General features: G+C 35.3%; 1 protein-coding gene across 1 annotated transcript in view; it reads right to left on the bottom strand.

Annotated features, from left to right (window-relative positions):
• LOC103897090 (protocadherin-9) overlaps window positions 1–17,678 on the bottom strand; it is a 153,407-nt gene extending 135,729 nt beyond the window's left edge. The window contains exons 1-2 of the mRNA XM_009277061.1: window positions 17,649–17,678; window positions 16,283–16,499 (exon numbers count right to left, since the gene is read on the bottom strand). Of these exons, the coding sequence (XP_009275336.1) occupies window positions 16,283–16,499; window positions 17,649–17,678 (247 nt within the window). The remainder of the gene's footprint in view (window positions 1–16,282; window positions 16,500–17,648) is intronic.
• Window positions 17,679–21,032: the final 3,354 nt, after the last annotated feature.

Here is a 21,032-nt window from a genome sequence, read left to right as displayed (position 1 = left end):
GTGCTTGGAAAACACCATGAATATAGAGGTTCTTTGGATGATGAGAAGGGGTAAAGGTTGAGCTTAATCAAACTACAACTTGGAAGTAACATACCTGAAAGTTGCAATTATCAGCAGCTTTCCCTTTGAGAAGCTCACTGATCTTTATGAAGAACTTCCTATTAATTTTATGAAATGGATTTTGCATCTGTTTTATAATTAACAAATTTTTTCATTGTCTCACACTGACTGTGGCAAAGCTGAAAGCAGAACCTAGACTCTCCAGCTCCCGTTATCTATTCCCATTCATGCTGTGAAATGAACTCTTAAGTCGGACTCAAAGGTGGAAACCGCTTATTTCTTGCTGACGCAGCATGATGTAACTGCATCCCCTGCAAAGATTAGTATTTGGCTACCTGAGTTGCTGATTAATCACTGATTAATGGTTTGTTTACCATTTGAACGAAGGTATCATTTTATTTACTTGTAAATAATTTTCCAACTTTTTATTTTTTAAAACCTATTATTTCAAAGAGAAGCCTTAAAAAGCATTTCTGTTTTTATTCTCTCATTTCACCAAAGGAAGGGACTTTGCAATACAGTTCTGCTAAGGTGACAAAAATAGTTCTTTCTACTTAGCTATAGTAATAACTGCAAAGATTTCAAAGGCTGTCCAAGTTCAGATTTCAAAGATTAGAAAATACACTAAAACTTTCATAAAATTCTTACCTGCTAGAAAGCTGAGGAAAACCAAAATAAATAGTTCTCTCTGTGCTTTGCTTAAAAATAATTTTAAAACTATCTTAACATTTGTCATTCTTTTCAGGTTGTATCCCAGTGATCAGAGGCTTGAAAGGCACAGACATTGCATATTTTGCCAGATTTTCCATGACACAAAGCACCACAACTGTCCCTAAGGTGAGCACCATTTTATGTAATGCTAAAAGAGAAAAAGTCACACTATTTCAGAACTAACTGTACACATAGCTAAGACTGATGGAATTAAAAAATGCAAGCGGTCTTTTGCAATAGTCACATGACATTATTTTATAGCAAGAAAATTTCTAAATATAATTATCTTTACTAATCATCTCTACAAACTACAGATTTTTCTTCTGTGCTTCCCAGAGGAGTGTCTTGTGGCACATACAGAAGTGTCAGCTTGCAGAATTTTGTTATTTTTGCTAAAGTCACATCTCTGGGAGTTATGAGAAACACACACACATACAAAATCTAGCCTTCAGGTTTTAGGAATGAAGCACAGAAATATGAAAAATAAATATGAAAATATATGAAGGTAAATAAAAACTATCACAAATTTGTATATGTCTCTATGTTGTTTTGAGGTCACTCGATTGTCTGTTTGTTTTTCTTATGGTGGCTTTCCATGACTTCTGGCATTAATATTCTATTATGTACATGAGCAGTTCAAGACTTGTAGGATTTAGGCAATGTGTTCTAGCATACAGTTAGTATTTGGTCCAAAGTGTCTGTAATCAACTAAGCATAAAATATAACAGGTTTAGATATTTCCAACAATTCTACATCCCTACTGATAGCATTAGTTACAATCTAGTCATCTGCAACTCATAAATAATGGCTTGCCTCATTGAATAGATTCTACTTGCAGTGTTTTCACTATGACTCAGTATAAAGTGTTAGTTAAGTGAAGAGCAGTTGCAAAATATAGGGCCTTAAGGATGGAACTATATTTAGCTGTTTCTAATGGTTGTAATTCCCTTCTTTACACAGTTGCTATAGTAGTGTGGATGAAGTTCTAATCTATCTCCTTATAGCTAAATCTCAGAAATACTGTATGCTTAAATACTTTATCCCTTGTGCAGACTGTAGTTCCTGTGGAAAAAGAAGTGACTATTGTAGCATTGTATTAAGGAAATTTTAGTCCTGTGTGAGATGTGGAAAGGTAAGAACAACTCAGATTTAGACTGCCTAAATGAGTTTATGGTTTAATTGTTATAAATGAATAATCCCTTTGGGATTAGTAGTGAGAGAGATGATGCAGGCAAGTCCCAGAAAGCCTTCTCAATGCTCAAGACATTGGAGATTTTGAGACCAGATTATAGAATCATAGAATCATAGAATCATTAAGGTTGGAAAAGACCTCTAAGATCATTGAGTCCAGCTGTCAACCCAACACCACCATGTCCTAAACCATGTCCCTAAGTGCCGCATCTACACGTCTTTTAAATACCTCCAGGGATGGGGACTCAACCACTTCCCTGGGCAGCCTCTTCCAATGTTTAACCACTCTTTCAGTAAAGACATTTCTCCTCACGTCCAATCTAAACCTCCCCTGGCGCAACTTGAGGCCATTTCCTCTCATCCTATCGCTAGTTACTTGGGAGAAGAGACCAACACCCACCTCGCTACAACCTCCTTTCAGGGAGTTGTAGAGAGCGATGAGGTCTCCCCTCAGCCTCCTTTTCTCCAGGCTAAACAACCCCAGTTCCCTCAGCCCCTCCTCATCAGACTTGTTCTCCAGACCCCTCACCAGCTTCGTTGCCCTTCTCTGGACACGCTCCAGCACCTCAGCGTCCTTCTTGTAGTGAGGGGCCCAAAACTGAACACAGTATTCAAGGTGTGGCCTCACCAATTGGCATCATATTATGAGGCATAACACACGGATCCTCTGCTCTCCAAAAATATGCCAGTGAACACAGTAAAAACATTTAAAAAGGCACTTTTAATGGGGTTTCTTCATGTTTGATTGTTCTCTCAGGATCTATTTGAAAACTACATTGTATACATTTATATACAGATATATGTGTATTTATATAATTGGACACGGGATTATTTATCAAAGAGGTAGTCAAGGCACTGGGAAAATCACAGCACAAGATGGTTTCAAGAGATGTTTGTGAAAGAAAATAGTGAACGAATATGGTAAAATTTAGAAAAAAAAACATTCCTTTCTGCAGGAGAGCAGAATTGGTTGAAAATCTTGAGACTAGAAAAAGCAATTTGTTTATTCCACCCTGTTTTCCACCCTTTCTTGGCAGAGAACAACTGAATTTATTTTCAGCTAATAGAATGCAAGCACTCCTGAGTTCCACTACTATAAAGTACCGTTACTTTCCAGGAGGCAACAGTTAGTATTTTTTAATTGTAGTAACATTACAAAACCTCTTTATATTGGGATGATCTGAACTTGAAGGAGTCCTTTCACTTAAGAACATTTAAAATTAGGTTAATACAAGTGCTAGGAAATATAAGAAGCAATTCTGCTTTGAAGCTTATGCCCTGACCAGTCTCCTTCACTACTACTCTGTTTAGTAAAACTATTTTAATCAACTGCTGAAATTCAATCCTAGGTGGATTTTCTATTCCCACATAAACCTAGTGCTGATGGGAAGTGCCAGGTTGTGAGTAGACAGAACACTTTGTCCATGATATAAAGTCAGCTAAGACAGTAGCATTTGGCAGCCATTTGCATTCAAAGACTAATGGATTTTGTATCAGATCCTCTTTCCTTAGCTGACAGACTCAACCAGGATGCTAGTTAATGTTTTTGGGGGCATAAGCACCTCTCCAGTAAGTAATATTTTCCAAGTGCTAACTCATTTTACACAAGCCACTTAACTGGTGTCTTAGAGTAATGACTTTCTATCACTACTGACCTGGGCTTGGTTCAATTCTTTTACTATTTATCTTCACAGTAATAAACAAATTTGTCTTGTCAGTACAGTTTGTTTACTTAGGCCCTTCTGAAAAAGCACCTTCTAAAAGTCAGTTATACGTGGCAGGAAAAACAACAGCACCAGATAGAGAAGAACTGTGTTAGAGAAAATATTTTAGTTTTATAACTTCCTTAAGTTCCTCAGTTAATACAGCATTTATCAAGAAACTTCAGGATAAGGTCATTATATTTTAGGAAAGTTTTTCCACTTAAAATTCATAGCATAAGCAATAATATGTGGGACTCTACCTGGTAAAAGCTAAAGGCAATTGTTTTCTTTTGAAGAGAAAAACAAGGGAAAATATTCACTTATCTGTACCTTTGGGGGCATCTTGAGGTTTTCTGTATTCTTCCATTACTATTTGTGAGATTAGATCTGGCTGTGTCTCAAGTTTCCATATCTATGCTCCTGGCATGTGAGCTATGCCTCTAAGGAACATCCTTTGTTAGGAACGGTGCACTGTGGCAGTGTAGAGCCCATCTTCTGTATTGCCATTTATAAAATCTAGTATGTATTCCTCTTTGACTCTTAGATTGCTTTGCCTCATCAAGGTCTGTCCACCAGCCAGCTTCTTATGCCATTGTTATTTCCCAAAGTTTAACTCTGCAGATATGGCCATTTCCAGTATAGGTGGAAACAAAGTGTGGGAAAAATCAATTCTACTCATGCCCTTTGCACACTGTTGTTGAGTCCCTCAGATCAAAAAACCCACAAAGACATTTTGGTACAGATTAAAATTTGATTATTGTTTTTCCTATCACCCTTCCCCCTCCATCTTTTGCGTCATCCAGGTAGAGAACTATGGGCAGAATAGATTATTTTACACTCAGTTCTAAAAAAAAAAAAAGGATAACATATGGTGTCAAAATTATTAAATTCCGTTTTCCTTTCAGGTTTCCTCAGGCCTATGCTAACTGATAAAATCTGAGAGTGCTGGCCAGATAATGCTAAGAGTAGAACCAAAGCCCATGCTGTTTCTTTCCTCTGCCAGTTCATTGTACTTCTGTACACCTAGATGGAAACAGGATCTCAGGAAGGATGTGAGTCATACGTGCAGGTTCCATATGACTTGTGAGTTATATTGTGCAGGTTCCTTGCATATTGTAAAATGGATCAATCATGATTTTTTCAGTGCTCCAGGACAGCTTAAATATTTTCTTATATGCTTTACATGTCATCACGAAATTTCTATCATCATGCTATTACAAACTTTCAGTAAGCATAAAAACTTTTGGTACATAATTTTTAAGCAGAAGATTTCATTTTAACCATCTTTGCCTGCTGTTTTTCCAAAAAAACATTTTAACTGAATATTGAAACTGCATTAAATGCAGTACCTTAATCATGCTGTGGGGCATTGAATCAGACATCCTCAAACACAACTAAAATACTTAGATTGTTTGCATTTTAAAAATCAGCATATGTAATAATGTCAGTCATGATTACTCCTTTTTTGCTTGCTTAACCCTCCTGCCCCCAAAAAACACTAGAAACCTAGAAAACAACTAAAGTTAACTATTCTATTACTCTCTCATGTACTTGAACTGTCGCTGTGTATGAGACAACAGAAATAAACAAATTTCCAGAGCTGTCAAATCTACTGACATATCACAGTAATCCTTGTATTATTATTGCAATGCGTGGCAGAATATGAAAAGAATGCTAGCACAAATTATGTAATTCAGTAGCAGGGAATGATGGCCACTGCTACTGCAATTAAACATTGAAAGATATTAATAAAATAACATACAATACACACAAGTTTTTTTCTCAAATATTCTGTTAAAGAAAACAAAAATGTTTCTATTTTCCACTTAGAGAATAGATGTTTCTGTTATTAGCTAACGCCAGTGGAAGGTGAAATTACACCAGATCTCTTTGCCTTCTCTTTGTAATAAAAGCTTGCAATGTCAAATTCCACTGATAAATGTTACTTTAACATCTCATGATAATGTGAATGCCATTGCACTGCCCAAAAAGGGACACAGATTCTCCTCTTCAAAGACAACATGAATTAATTGTGAGCAAAATAACCCTACATAAGAAAACAATCTATAGTGTAGCTGAAACAGTTTAAAAATAGTAGGACAGCAGGACACAAGTACCACACACTTTTTGGTTTTCTGAGATTTAATTTAAAAAGCCTTTTCCCAAGATTTCCTCTATGGACACTACTGCTCTTTATAGCACTGTTACAATCTCAGAAAAAGACAGAAAAATCCTTGGATCAAGAAAACAAATCTGCCATAAAACCATAGGGAAAAAAAAAAACAAACCAAACCACTTTGGTACAAGCTTGTCCTATGGCTTGTTTACATGCAATGATAGATATTATACACAAAGCCTTTTCCCAAGATTTCCTCTATGGACACTACTGCTCTTTATAGCACTGTTACAATCTCAGAAAAAGACAGAAAAATCCTTGGATCAAGAAAACAAATCTGCCATAAAACCATAGGGAAAAAAAAAAACAAACCAAACCACTTTGGTACAAGCTTGTCCTATGGCTTGTTTACATGCAATTTTAGATATTATACATTTTGATTTTGTTTCCCTTGTTGATGAAATAATGCAGATTGCTTGATAAAAGAACAAGTGCCCCTGCAGGGCTCCTTAGGGTTGATTTGTTCCTTAGATATAGCAAAAAACAGGTTAAGACAAGCAAGTTGGGAAAGCTGGTATGGGCACCTTTGTTTGGTTGCAAGAGAGCACACAACCACCAAAATAAATTAACTCCATCAATACTGTTCTTCCTTCACTGTCTTTACATTTTACTTCTTCTATCATCCAAACAGAAACTTATACTCGTCTTAATTTCAATTATTTTATATGATAGAAAGAAGCACAGATTTGAATCGTATCAAAAATATATTTTTTTATTATTATTTACTGAGATGTGTTTGTCCTTTCCATAATTCTTAAAAGCAGTATGAGAATGGACAGCTCTTTTAAACATGAGTGGATCAATCATTGATGCGAATTTATTTCTAATAGCATGTTCCAAGTTAACTGTGATATAAGGTTTGAAATTACTATTATTAGAATTTAATACACCAGTCTAAAGTATAAGAAAAAAGAAACAAAAAACACCCTTCTAAAAGGCAGATTACTAAAATACATTTTCTCATACAATAAATGTTGACTTTGCTTTTGCTTTTATCTGTGCATAAAAATTATATTGGAGCCTAAAATGCTTTTGTTGTTGTTGTTGGGGGTTTTGTTGTTATCGTTGTCCCTTGCCCAAAACAAGTGAACCTCCTCTGGAATTTTATTTTAAATTACTGTACTAATAAATTCGTATAATTTCTTAAAAATCCTAATATTCATCTTGTTCTAGCATATGCCATGATTATTTTTCTAGATATTCAACCATTTGACATTCCCATTGAATGCTATGTTGCTGCTGAGGCAAAAAAGCACATCTAGGTGATAGTATAGTAATATTCAGAAATACTTAAATGTCTGAGTTTATATTATGCGGGCCTTGAAATCCTCCCATCATTAAAGAAATTGTTACTTTTCTCTGAAAAGCAATTACCTCCTATAAAATAGAACTTTCAGAGCTCCAGATGTCACATATTGCACTGGGATTCTAATTCCTTCAAATACGATTTTGTAGATTTTGGCGTACTAACCTGACATTAATATTTGCTAAAATACATAAGAAATACACACACTTCCTTTCAGACTTTGTTTTTCAGACTTTATTCATTTCTGTTTTCCTGTATAAATTACTTGCTGTTCTCAGGAAATGAAATAATAACAGAAAAAAGTACTTCCAGAGACAACAGCAAAGATCATTATGGGTACAAAGCAAAACATTCTCATTAGAAAATCCATATCTGCTGGTCTCTACCAGGCTAGCAAGTTTATTTTTCCTTTGTCCAATCCAAGACTAATGGGACATACAATCACCTAAAAACCCTTGTTAGGAAAAAGAGATATTAATAATTTCATGCACTCTTAAAGGAAACTGGACAAATTTGTGTATATAAATCCATAAATATTATTAAATTCACTGTATGTGGCTCAGGGAATCTGAGTCACAAACTGTTGATATATTGGAGAATACTTGAAGGACAAATCAATATATCTGCTCTGCTATATTCTTCCCTGAGCACCTTATTTTGGCCACCAGATGATCTTTGGTCTGACCCTATACTTTGGTTGGGTTTCCCATATAAGGGATTCATTAATAGTTCTGTGGAAGGCTGGCACACAGGAATACTGCCAGGACCATGAACTTTTCCAGATTATGATTAAACTTGAGGAATTAAGTTATATAGCAACTAGATAAGTAGACTTGCTGTTCTAACTCTGAATTCACACATCAGCAGGTAGAATAAAATATTGCCTCCAGGTTTTGAGTTGCTTTGATAAACTACAGGATGAAAAAAATGTAAAATTGCAGTTTTGGATGTAAAAAGAAATGCAAGATTGAGTCTTTTTATCTTTTTTATATGTTCTATGTTTTGTCACAGTGAATTTTACAAATTACATTATTTTACAAATAAACAAAAGAGAACACTATAAGAAGTGACTTTACTTAGATGTGAAAATGCAACAACTTATGAAACTAGTGTATATATCAATAACTCAGGGTAATACCTATCTGTTCTGTATACTTGCACTCCACTGAGTAAAAGTCTTAATATAACAAGGGTAGTTAACATTTAAATTTCTGTTTATGACATAGACGGGCACATGCCAATTTAATAAGCTTGAGATTTGAATTTGTTTGCAGATTTTTAAAAACAGATCTTCGTGAATATTATGATTCCTTTAGGTTCAACTGTGTGGCCAATTAGACATGCTCTTGTCCCTTCAGTCCAAGTACACTATTTTGAAAATACGGTCAGATATTTGTTCTAAATCAATAATTCATACTTGATATTTTTAAAAAGGGACACAGGGAAAAGATAAAGTTTCTTCTCATAATTTCATCAGTCTTTTTTGCATATAGGAAAAACTACCCCAGCTTTTAAAACATCAAACCCAAAGCATCGAACCTGTATGAGAAAGACAGAAGTAGTAAAGTTATGTATTTTATAAAGGCAGTATATAATAAAATATTGACATTTACTTCAATTAATATTAAATAAATAGATAAATAGAACAGTAGTTGGGAACCAGCAGTAGAGAACAAAATTATTTTTCACTGAAACGGAGAAGAAATACCCCTATGAAGGACTTTTTTTGGATCTTCATTATACTTGAAGATTAGAAGGGACAGAAAGATCTAATGTTGTCCAGGAAACTGAAGAAACTGTCATTAAATACAAATAGAGAACTGGGAAAATACAGCATGCTGAAAGGGCTCCTCTGAACCGAGGAAAAATAAATTTCCGTTTACTATCTGCATTAGATTTTTTCCAGGAAAGAAGCTGCCGTGGATGCAAAGGTTGCTAAATATTCCATTCATAACCCAGATGTCTCTTCTTCCTTGAGTCTGTAAATTTTGGAATGCATTTTGTCCTCCTTCTACATTGAGGACTCCAACAGTATCAAAGGGAGTTCTGCAGTCTGCATCAGTGGGAGGCAGCCTGAGCTAGCAGCTGGCACAGAGGACTTGGACAAAAGCCTAACTCCACTAAGTCAATAGCAAAACCCTCATCAACTTGACTGCAAACTGGAACTTGGTGTCTAAATTGTTACTTTTTGAGGGATGGGCAGTGTTTGGATCAATTACCAGATGAAAGATCAATTCATAGCACGACATTGGACATACCGCTTCACTTTCTGATGATTTAGTTCTCCACCTCTCAGTTTAGTATGTTCTTTCATACCCACCTCAGTGAATTGATTTGAAATTCATAGATGAGGCAGGTTATGTAACTGCAACTGTCTAGATCTCATGAGTATTTGCAGTAAGAACTGACTAACCAAGATGTGTACATGCATGCACACCCACATGCACATATAAACCCTTCCCTCACTGCTTCATCCTAACAGATATAACTGCAGGAATGATTCTTTAAGAATCCAAAGTCTTTCTCCATTTTCAAAATATAGATTAAAAACTGATGGAATGTAAATACAGACTTTCTTTTTTAAAGGTAATAAAAGAAAGCTAAGTTTTAGTAAATGGCAGTTCAAGTTGTCTGATATCAATATACTGCTTTTAACAGTGGTGAACAGTTATTGCTGTACGTATTTTCAAGAGCAGGATACTGAAATCAGGAGTGGAGGAAGCAATCTTGTAATAAAGCTCAAAAAAAAAATCTATATGCTATTCTTCACTATGAAGCACAAAGGGAACTAGAGCAAATACAATGGCAAAGCAACAGACAGAGAATGGCAAGAGAAATAACAAAGTTATTCAGAAAATCAGAAAATGCTGAATAATTTGTTAGCTTTGATATCAATGTGTAGGGGTGGATTTCCAATACAGAAATATGCATTCCTTCTTTGATTCCAGCAAATCCAAGCATACATTCTCCCAGCAGCCAAAATCCTGATCAAGATGAAAATAATTCACAGCGATACTCAGGTATATTTCATGAATAGATAACATACAGAAGTTGTTGGTATTTCTCTGGATGGTCATGGAAAACAAAAAGGTAAGGAGAGAGGACATAAACAATACACCGTTCTGGCGGCTTCAGCGAGAGTTATTTCTCTTCACAGTTGGCCTGTATTTGGTCCTTTACTTTGCATTATGCATTTGAAGTACAATGTAAACGTAGAATAGTAGATAACATACAATAAGACTTAGTGCAATGACATATAATGCACAACCTAAAATAATTGCTTATCCTTCTGTAATATGTTATTAACCTAATAAAGTAAAAATATATGTAAAAATATATATCAGCACTAGGAATTTGTAACACAGTCAGAATATACTTCCCTCATTTCTATTGTAAGTATACATATATAACACTTCAAAATGCAAATAACTCTTAAAGAAAAAATACCACATAGTTTTGAAACTTAAAGTATTACTGCGCATATAAGTTAGCAAACCACATATTCCTCTGTTGAAGAAACTCACAGACATATGGAGTAAGGTCATCTAAAGGAACATGGTAAAAGATGAAAAAGGAAAAAAAGATTCAAGGACGAAAACAGTAATTGTTCTTCCCAGACATGTTCATTGCCTTGCATAAGACTACACTAGTGTAACAGGGATCCCTGCACAGTCTGTCTTCTGTCTTAGGAGCTGGTTTGTTTGGTTTTTTTTTTCCTCTTAAAAAATGCATTTTTACAGATCTTATCAGAATAATCCATTCTCAGAACCAACTGATTCAAGACATAATCCATCACTGAATATGTATGTGTTCCAAAACATTACCCATATATGTTGCTAGGTTTACAGAATCCAGAGTTCATTGTGTGCCTAATTATAGGTTAGGATTTATCAGAAACAAGGATAAGAATTCTTATGTATATGTATTATATAATAATTTGTGCAGCACTTTCTGGTATTTTGGTTTCATGCACGCAGGGTAACATTTAAGAAAAAATGGATGTAACAGCATTGAAAAAAGAAACAAACCAAAAAAGGAACTATTAGCATGTAATCACTACATTGAAAATCTTTACTGACTCAACCTCTCCAATGGACTACTTACATTAACATTTTCAGGACAGTTTTAAAAACAAAATTATTCACATGCAATTTAGGACCTGAATTCAAGAGAACAGAACATCTGAAAATAATGGGAACTGCAAAAGTACAGTAATTCTATGGAATAAGTCAGTGAATGTCTAGTTTGCAATGTTTACAACAAGGATATTTAAGTCTTCAAGAACATTAGCCTGTGTTATTTGCACTGCAGAAAGCTAAAGGGAAATGGATTCTGTAAATATGGATTCTGTAAACTAGTGGATTCTTTTTTTCATTTTATTAACGCTTTGGTCCAGAGAACGGATTAATATTCTGCCTTACAAGAGAGAATGCTCTTAATAGATAAAATTTATTACATTTATTAATTGTCAAAATTCCTTTCACATTTGCAAGTCATCATCTCACATACCATGAACCCCTTCTCTATATTGGCAGTGGAACTTTGACATTTATGGTCTAAATCTGAAATTGTCATTGAGAACATAACATACTGTCAGACTATATGAACCGAGATAATGCACTTCTCTTCCTTGCCTTTTAGTTTTTCATGTGTCAGCCAGTGTAATTTATCTGCTGATTTCTTTGTGGGAGTCAAGTAACTAAATCACTAAAATTCTGAGCTCCTTTTCAAGCTCTGCCCCTTACTTCCTCCATGACTTCAGACATGTCACTTAATCTTTCTTTACTCCATTTCCCCCTCTAAAAATGGAAGCTGTAAACCATTCCCTTATTTTCCTTCTTTCACAGAGATGACTGCTGTTCTCCAACGCTTACTGAAACATGGGCTAACTTAAAATACTGTGCTGCAGACCAAAGATAGGTTCATGTAGAAATACCTGAGCTAGCTTTAACACAGGTATCTCAGGTGTGGTAAACAGACTAATTATGACTGCATGGAAACAATTCTCCAAGGAAGAACATGTGAGCCAAAATCTACAGTGCTGCAGTTTCACTGCTATAGGTACCCTGGCTAAATTAAACAAAAAATAAAACTGATTAGGCCACTACATGTATAAATAAATAGTAAGTGTACAGAAAACTGGGGGGGAAAAAAAGGAGTATAATAAAATATTTCTAAGAAGGATGCAAGAAACATGAGAGATACCTGACAGAACCATGTGAATGGACATGAAACACAACAATAAAAAGCTCTCCTTAGAGACTGTATGTGTAATTAATAACATAAGAATTAATATGAAAAGGCTGTATTGTCCATTCCTCAAAGGGTAAGAATACATCTCCAGCTATCCCTACCTACGTTAGAAGAAATAGAAGTTCATGGAAAGAAAAAAATAACAAGTATAAGATGACCAAAGACTGAAAAACCTAGGAATATGTATAGTTCAGAGGAAAGATAAATTATAAGAAAACATAATAACCCACACTATTTAAAAAGTAAAATGGAATACTTCCATGATCTGTCTCATAATGATAAAAAGGGACAGTCACTAAAACTGTTAAATAAGATAAAAAAACAAATAAAAATAAAACAATTTTGATAACCTTCAGAGGAATTTCCTGTTGAAAGATATCCTTCAGGCCAGTAACTTGAAGAGGGTTAATGACTTGTGATAAAATAGGTATTATTATTATTGTTGTTGTTGTTGTTGTTGTTGTTGTTGTTGTTGTTATTTAGAAAATCACAATTTAAAGCACGTGCTATTAACTGTTAGAGTCAGGAGGATAGGTAATTCTGGAAGTATCTGCCACAGGGGTTTTTTTTAACTTTCCTCTGAGATATGTGGTATTAGGCATTGTCAAAAACAGAAGGCTATGACTAAAGACCAGGAAACTCATTTACCATGGTAATGTCTTTACCTTTGATATACAAATACAATAAAAATGTTCTTGAGAAAATTATTGTGCAATTTACATTAAGACAGTGCCATCCTAACAGCAAAATTAGAGAAGAAGCCTGCACATATGAGCAGAATTTCCTTGTAAGGAAAGCTCCAAGGGCAGGGGATAAATTAACTCAGAAGTTACTTCTGGCTCTGCAGATTTTACTAATTAACAAGATCTTTGCATACTGAATTTTCACAGTCAATCTGCTAACATTTCTTTTTTTCTCCCCCCCCCCCCCCCTTTTTTTTTCTCTTGCATCTGACACCACAGCTAATCATCAGAACAAAACTTCAATCTACATCTGACAGTCATGTAGGCTGGTAGGTAATGTACAGCATATTCTAAGAAAACCAACCCCCTTACCCCTTTTTTTTTTTCTTTTTCTTTCCAGCATTTTATCCTCATCTGAGAAAATAGAAAGAGGCCTCTTACCAGCAAACAGAAAGCTGAATTTCCTATTTACTCTGACTGTGAACTCAACCTTCTTACATTTGCCTTAACTATAAAAATTACTTGTGTTCCTTTGTCATCTTAGCTTGCAAAAAGAAGTATGAAATGTATCAGAGGATTTAGCGTACTGTGCTGAAAATTATAATTTCAAACTTTACAATGAAAGGGAATCCAAACCAATTAGTTATAACTGCATTGTTTCACACCAACTGAAATTAAATGCTAAATATTTGAAGTAATAACAATTAATAACTAAGATAGCTTCCAAAGTGCTGTTTCCATGGAAAATTTGCATGAAAATCCAGTATAAATTCTGATTAAAACCTAACCAAGCTAAACACTGCAGATTACCTAGATTCCAATTAAATGTGATAAATGAACACTTGACAGATTTCAATTCCAATTCTATTTCTGTCAGAATGATCCATTAATATTGAAGATTACATTATCAGAATTTGAACAATACAATTGTGCTTAAAATAGTTAAAATACAAGTGGACTTAAGAATCAGATCATAGAAAACTCTCACTCAAATGTCAGATATTACATATATGAAGGAACAAAAGTACATTCCATCCTGTTCTGTCATTATTTATATATTATTGTTAACAAAAATTTCTGGAGGAAGATGACATGCCACTGTTGAAATCTTGTTTTTAAAATGTGACAGCAAAATCCAAAAGTCTGTAGAGTATAATTTTCATCACAATGTCACCCACCTTTCAAAGGTCTCAGTTCAAGGTTGTATAAAGGAGAAGGAATTCCTGATTGCTATATGCAAGTCCTGCCATTCAATCTTTTTTTCATGGTTATTTTGTTTTCATTCATTTATTCATGGAATAATGTATTTATCTAGCTCTATGTTTCTATCTATTCTATCTATACAATACTATTTTTAAAACTGAATCTAACAAATTCATCCTACCAAATATAAAATATCATCTTTCAAAAAATCAAAGTAATGTCTAAAATACTTTAATTATTAGAATGCAATGCCAGTTTTTGCATCAACACAAAAACTTAAACAAACTGGTTTGCTTTAATTTTTGACACTGCTCAAGCACTCTTCATTTTCAATTACACTTCAGTAAGTGTGATGATTTTCATTGGCTACCGAATAGATTAAAAATTATATTCAATTGTAACTCTACAGTTTTCTCAGTACGGTTCAGGCATACTCCATGTTAGCATACTTTCTGAACTCAGAATTTAATGTCTAGCAATCTACTACACTGCTATATGTCCAGGAGAATTAACAAATTGTTTAGCTTCATTATCTTAACCACAAGATCTCACTACAAAACAGACAATAAAATAATCATCCCAATTTAGGTACAAAGTCTGGAAACTTTTTTCTGACATTTTTCTAGTAATACCAGTATCACTTTATCCCCTACCACACACCCAGAAAAATGAAATGTAGAGAGATATATTCATATAAACAACCGAGGAGAATATATAGACACACACTTATACACATACATAACCTAATATATCTTCTTTTTAGATGGATAATACCATCTTCCTTTTCGGTCAATTAGTCATTTGCTGTTGGGGTATACATTATAGGCATGTGTAGACTGCTGTAACCATTCTTCAGTCATACATACTAAATTTGGCAATATCTTACCATGGAGAATAATATACTTTTCTTGGGTCAACATGTCTATCTCAGGAAAGGCAGAAACCCAAGAACAATTATCCAGTGCTGTAATCACTGAAAAACTAAAACATGCACTTAGCCAAACTAATTCGTTCATTCTATAACAGAAAATACACCACCCTTCTTACATATATCCACCAATTCCAATTAGATTAGCAAACCCATTATTTCATTGGTTATCAAAAATCTGTATACATTGACATACAATAATTTATTTTATTGTTTATGGGCAAATGAAAATACAATGAAGTCAGTGTCTGACTTCATAAAATTTTAGATGAAGGCCAGTAAGTGGGGAACAGTAAAACATTCAGGTTTTATGAAATACATTTCAAATTGAAAAGACTTTTTAAAATTCTAAATAGTTTTAAATAGAAAGGAAAACAAAACCTGAGATTTAAATTACCTTTATGTTTTAATTGGAGAATTACTATAGAATAAATAAGGATTCAGCATTTTCCCCTTCTACATAAATAGACTCTGAATTTAAATGAGATGTTCTAAAAGTACTGTACAAAATAAAGTGTGAAGAAAAGGAATTTAATGTTCTTCTTTTCTAAATAATGAAGAATTGACTTGACACTGAGTGCTATTTTGAAAACAGTCTATATAATGTTTTTGTGGAAAAGGGAATTTTCTAGAGTGGGTTTTTTAAATCCTACTTTCTTTTGCTGATGCTGTACATATTATGTTCTGGGACAGTTCCTAAGTAGTTGTTGAACCAAAAAAGGAAGGAAAAGAGAATACATGTCTTTTATGGTCTTTTATCTAAAATGAAAAATATGGCATTTAATTCAATTACCATCTCCCCAGCCCTCTACTGGTATTTTTTTCAATGTTTTAACTGCTTCTGCAGTATGTTTTATAAATCATGTAAAGAAAAGAAAGTGCTGGTTTTATTAGTAGTGTTATGTTCCATTATTTTGTATATCTGCATTTTAACAAACTTTAAAATAAAATAATTACAATTTTAACTATTTAATATATTTATTTATTTTTTTGGACTGACCTTTCAAAAGTCTACTTAGTATCACTTGCTAGTGAGATTATGTGTGTGAATGTCATGTTTGCCCCTACCATTTTCCATATGCTCTGCCTCACCAACACTGCCATCCGGCGTAGTCCTTTCGTAGTTGTCCTCTGGGAGTGGAAGGGCACCCAGTCTTGGCCCTGATGAACTCTTACTGCTTGGTGTTTCTGACTCCTCCAGACCGCTGTCATAGCAACTCTGCAATGACCCTTGATGTGGGTCCTGAGGCTGACTCACAACAGAAAACGTCACTCTACGAAATGGCTGCAAGAGAAAAGATTCTGAATGTCACTGAAAAGTTCAGTCTTTGAACAACTGATTCTCAAAACATGACTTAAGCAAACTAATATTATAACATTTACCAATTAAACAATGTTGTCTAAATTAAAGCAAATGGCAAGTGCAGTCCTTAAAAGACCACTGGACAGAGTATCTGTGGATTTTTACTGTGATATACGGTCCAGAACCTTCACGCAGTTTTGCACAGCCCCCTTTCAAATGGCTGCATGAGCTAAGAAAGCTGGTTTATAATTATTTATAAATTCTATACAGTTTCTCTTTTACTCAATAGTAATAATTTGAATGGAGTTTATATCAGACTGCATAAAGGTACTTGACAGTGTGTGCATGTGTACGTGTAAAACTGTGTGGGTGGGTATAAATGCTCACCTGTAAACTATATTGTGGGTATTAACAACATAGCAGCACACCCATAAGCCTTTTATAAAATCACTTCCTGTGGTTTTGAAAGCTAGTTGACATGAGAAAGGCGATGCCATATGCCATAAAATTCAGTGCCTGGAGACAGGGTGTGTTGCCAGCTGACTTAATTTAAAGTACTGCGAGCACAGCTGACACCACATGTTTCCACTGGGACTGTACAACATAGATTGTGTCTCTTAGCTTCTTTGCCATAAAATTCAGTGCCTGGAGACAGGGTGTGTTGCCAGCTGACTTAATAAAGCCTTTAAAGTACTGCGAGCACAGCTGACACCACATGTTTCCACTGGGACTGTACAAACATAGATTGTTAGAGATTTGTATTCATTCAAAATGACAGATATTACTGTTGCTCTAGAAGCCTACACGCTGAACCCTGCCACCAGTGAGCATCCCAGGAAGTGGGAGAGTCGATCCTTCACATTTCAGAGGACACTGAGGGCAGGCGGAATTTTCAGTAAGAAGCTAGGGGATTCTCCTACAATTTGAACTACACTCAAGCAGTAATGATACATTTCAAATAATTTAATGATGCATTTGAAATAACTTACTGTTTGCAAGGCTAGAAAACCACAGAGAAATATCTGATGTTCTAGAAAGCACCTTCTAAAACAATTACCAATAGATCCATTTTATAAGACACTATGCAGACTTTCCTATGTTTAAAATGTGAGGTCTGAGAGTGCTGCCCACCTTTGGATTCAGATGTGTTTCAAGCCCCATGTTAGAATGAGACACAGGCATACAACACCCCCACTGGCACCTCTGGTCACTACAGGGTGGAAACATGTATGCAGGCCAGAAGGGAGGAAACAACAACTACAACCACTTACACAAGCCCTGAAGAATAGAAGTCCACATTAGGTTTACAAGTAGAGGGGTGGGTGGAGTTTTAGTTAGAATTTTTACAATTTTTTTTGAGGATACAAACTTTTGAAGATAAAAAGATATTCAGTGCTGATAATAGGTTGGACTACAAATATAACACTAAGTCTTCCTGGCACAAGTAGATCAAAAGTTTATAAATGTGAGTATTGCTAGAAATATGAGAAAATTCTAAGGGAAGAGTCATAGTATTTTCATGGTGAGTTTTTGACTTTTTAAAGTTTACTTCTATTCTTCAACTGCAAAGTGCTTTTATACCAATTTAATTTAGAGCTTCGTATCATACCAAATGCAAGGAAAATAGAGGAGCAAAACACAAGCATGGAGAGCACAAATAATGCACATTAAAAGACCACACTGAAATAGTTTAGAATTGCTGCTCCTTTCACTAATGTGGAAATAGCAGAAAGCATAGAGGAGGATTAGAACTGCTATGTTAAGACTCTATGTCTACAATATACAATTTGAATATCTTTTCCCCATAGATGCTCAGTAAGATCTTTCCCTTCCAGGAGTATTCAGAAGGAATCCCTTTGTTGAACTGCACAGGAATTCTAAAAGCTTTCCTACTGGTTCTGAATCATTCAGGAAGGATAAAGCCCATTTGCAGTAGTCTGCCCTGCAAAACATCTGCATCATTTGTATTGTATTTTCGTATTTCAATAATAGCTTGGTAATTTACACACGTGTTAATTCCTTCAGAGAAATAACTAAATAAATGTGAGGAAAGGTAAAGTGTCTTTATCTAAGCTATGGTTTTAGATATAAGCACCAATTTTCTTTTGTCCTTTTTTTTTTTTTTTAAACTTATGGAAGTAGTGATTTCCCTTCATGTGTTTTCCACAGATGGACTTCTAAGTATATCAAAAGATGTCAAAGATAATACTTCATATCTTGTAAACAGTCTCTGTTGTTTCTTTCCAATATGACTGTTCTCAGATCACTTAAGAATACTTGCAAGTAGAAGTTAAGGTTTCACTAGTCCAGTAAAGTTTATTATTCTCATTACACTGACCAAACTCACAGGATCTTTCCACTGTCTTGACACTGAAGTTACATTTATTTCTTCATCTTATTACCATGTCAGGTGACCAGCTGCCATTCCTGCTTACATAAGAAATGAGATATTATTTTTTGGAGAATGTAGATTGACTATTTACTAAGTATGCCAAAGTTGCTAGTGCAGTCTAAGTTGTACTTTTACTATTATTCGGGAAACAGCTCAGGGAACTAAGGACATAAGAAAAGAATTTCTCTTCACTCACATTTAACTCATTGGTACAATGCCCAGATGGATCCTAAGATCAAGTTTCACCTCCTATAAGTAGTACTGTTGGCAGAACGTTCTAGTGTGCCCACCTGTCTTTCCTGAGGAGCTTGTACTTTAGATGCATAAGTTGTCCCACCACAACTCAGTAATTTGAACAATGTCATATTTCTGAGGCCACACACAGAGCTACAGTTCCTCCTGCTTGTTTCCCAGGCTACGTACATTTCTGTACATATGGCATCCTTGAGGTGGACCCTCTTTCACTCTTTTATTATTCTGGAGGTCTCTTTTGTACCCGCCACCTTACACCTTTTGCTGTCCACCCCTGCCCAGCACTTCCTTACTTGACTGTGGGTTGTAATTTCCCTCCATGGCCATTCCTCATTTCACATTCTCCTCACCAGGATGCCCAGCCTGGTGGCAAAGATGATGTTACCAGCTTTGTCAGGTGGATCCTGTCTCTCCCCAGATGTCCTCAATCCTCCAAAAGGGGGTCCATTGGTCTAAAAGCAAAATCCCTGTCCTACAGGACCTACCTGTTCCTTCTCAAGCCTTTCACTGTCAGGACTGAGGAGGCACCATGAAGTCCCATGTGCCCTTTACCCTGTCTCCTTAGAGATGTGTAGCTGTGACCCTTGATACAGTCAACATCCTTACAGTGCCACTGGTGCCCATGTAGATAAGGAGCAGTAGATAATAGTCCAATGAGTGAATAAACGCAGGAGTCTCTGCAAGGCATCCTGCATCTGAGAACCTGGCACACTGCAAACCTCCTTAGACAGCAGGTCAGGTCAGCAGATGGGGCCTCCACCCCCCTTAGAAGAGAGTCTCTCACTCTGATGCTTCCTCAGGCAGAGTTTCCACCCTACTGTCTGCTACGAGGACACTGACCCTATTCTGCAGTTGCAAATCTGCAGGTGAAAGAGATGTTTGCTCTGTGTTGTAAGACATCACAAGCTTACAGTCTTCCCTATCTTGGGAGACTCTCCAGTGAGCACACCCTCCAGTTGTTCCTCTTTCTGTGCAGTCAGGGGGTTCAGGCTTCATGGGTGGCATATGAGTATACGTATGGATAAATGTATGGGTATATATACTATGCTAGTATGCTAAATATTATTTAGTGAAAATAAATATATAAGCTTGGAATAGAATAAATCTATTTTCAATTAAAATAGCTGGGTATGTAAGGAATATCCATATACTAGTTCTTGATGAGAAACTATTTTGCTTTAAATTAACATCTAGTGTAAATCATACAGCTTATCTTTGAACAGATATGGTAAAATATATTGTGGAATCACACAGACAAGCAAAAGTAATTTGTACATTATCTTTCATATTATATATTTAAGTATACTCATAAGCATACTTATATATACTAGTAAGTACATACATAACACATACATTTCAGGAAAAGAAATGGAACAAATTTTACATAGTCTAAATAGGTGCAAGACCATCAATTTCTATGGAGTTTTGTGAAGTTCCATTTTAAGAAGTTGCCTATTACTGACTACTGATGATATCCAATGGATATATTAAAACGGCTCCTAAACTTACACTTAAGGATTTATCTTGACTAGAGTTCAAGATTGTCACATCATAACTAATCTTATTGACCTCACAAAAACTAGCTTTATAAATCCTTGTATATATCAGTACTTAAGCTGTGAACTGTTTGATGGACCAAAACTTCACGCAATGAGATTGTGTATTCTGTAACTATATGTCAATTACTATTGTCAATTTGGGAGACAGTCCTGAAGGGCAAAGGGGTCCAGGAAGGCTGGATGATCTTCAAGAAGGAAGTCTTAAAGGCGCAGGAGCAGGCTGTCCCTGTACGCCGTAAGAAGAACGGGCGGGGAAGACGACCGGCCTGGCTGAACGGGGAGCTCTTGCTGGGACTCAGGAAAAAAAGGAGG

This window comes from Aptenodytes forsteri, unplaced genomic scaffold (genome assembly GCF_000699145.1).
Source record: "Aptenodytes forsteri isolate BGI_AS27 unplaced genomic scaffold, ASM69914v1 Scaffold43, whole genome shotgun sequence".
NCBI classification, from domain to species: Eukaryota; Metazoa; Chordata; class Aves; order Sphenisciformes; family Spheniscidae; genus Aptenodytes; species Aptenodytes forsteri.
This window is presented reverse-complemented; position numbering and strand designations above follow the sequence as displayed.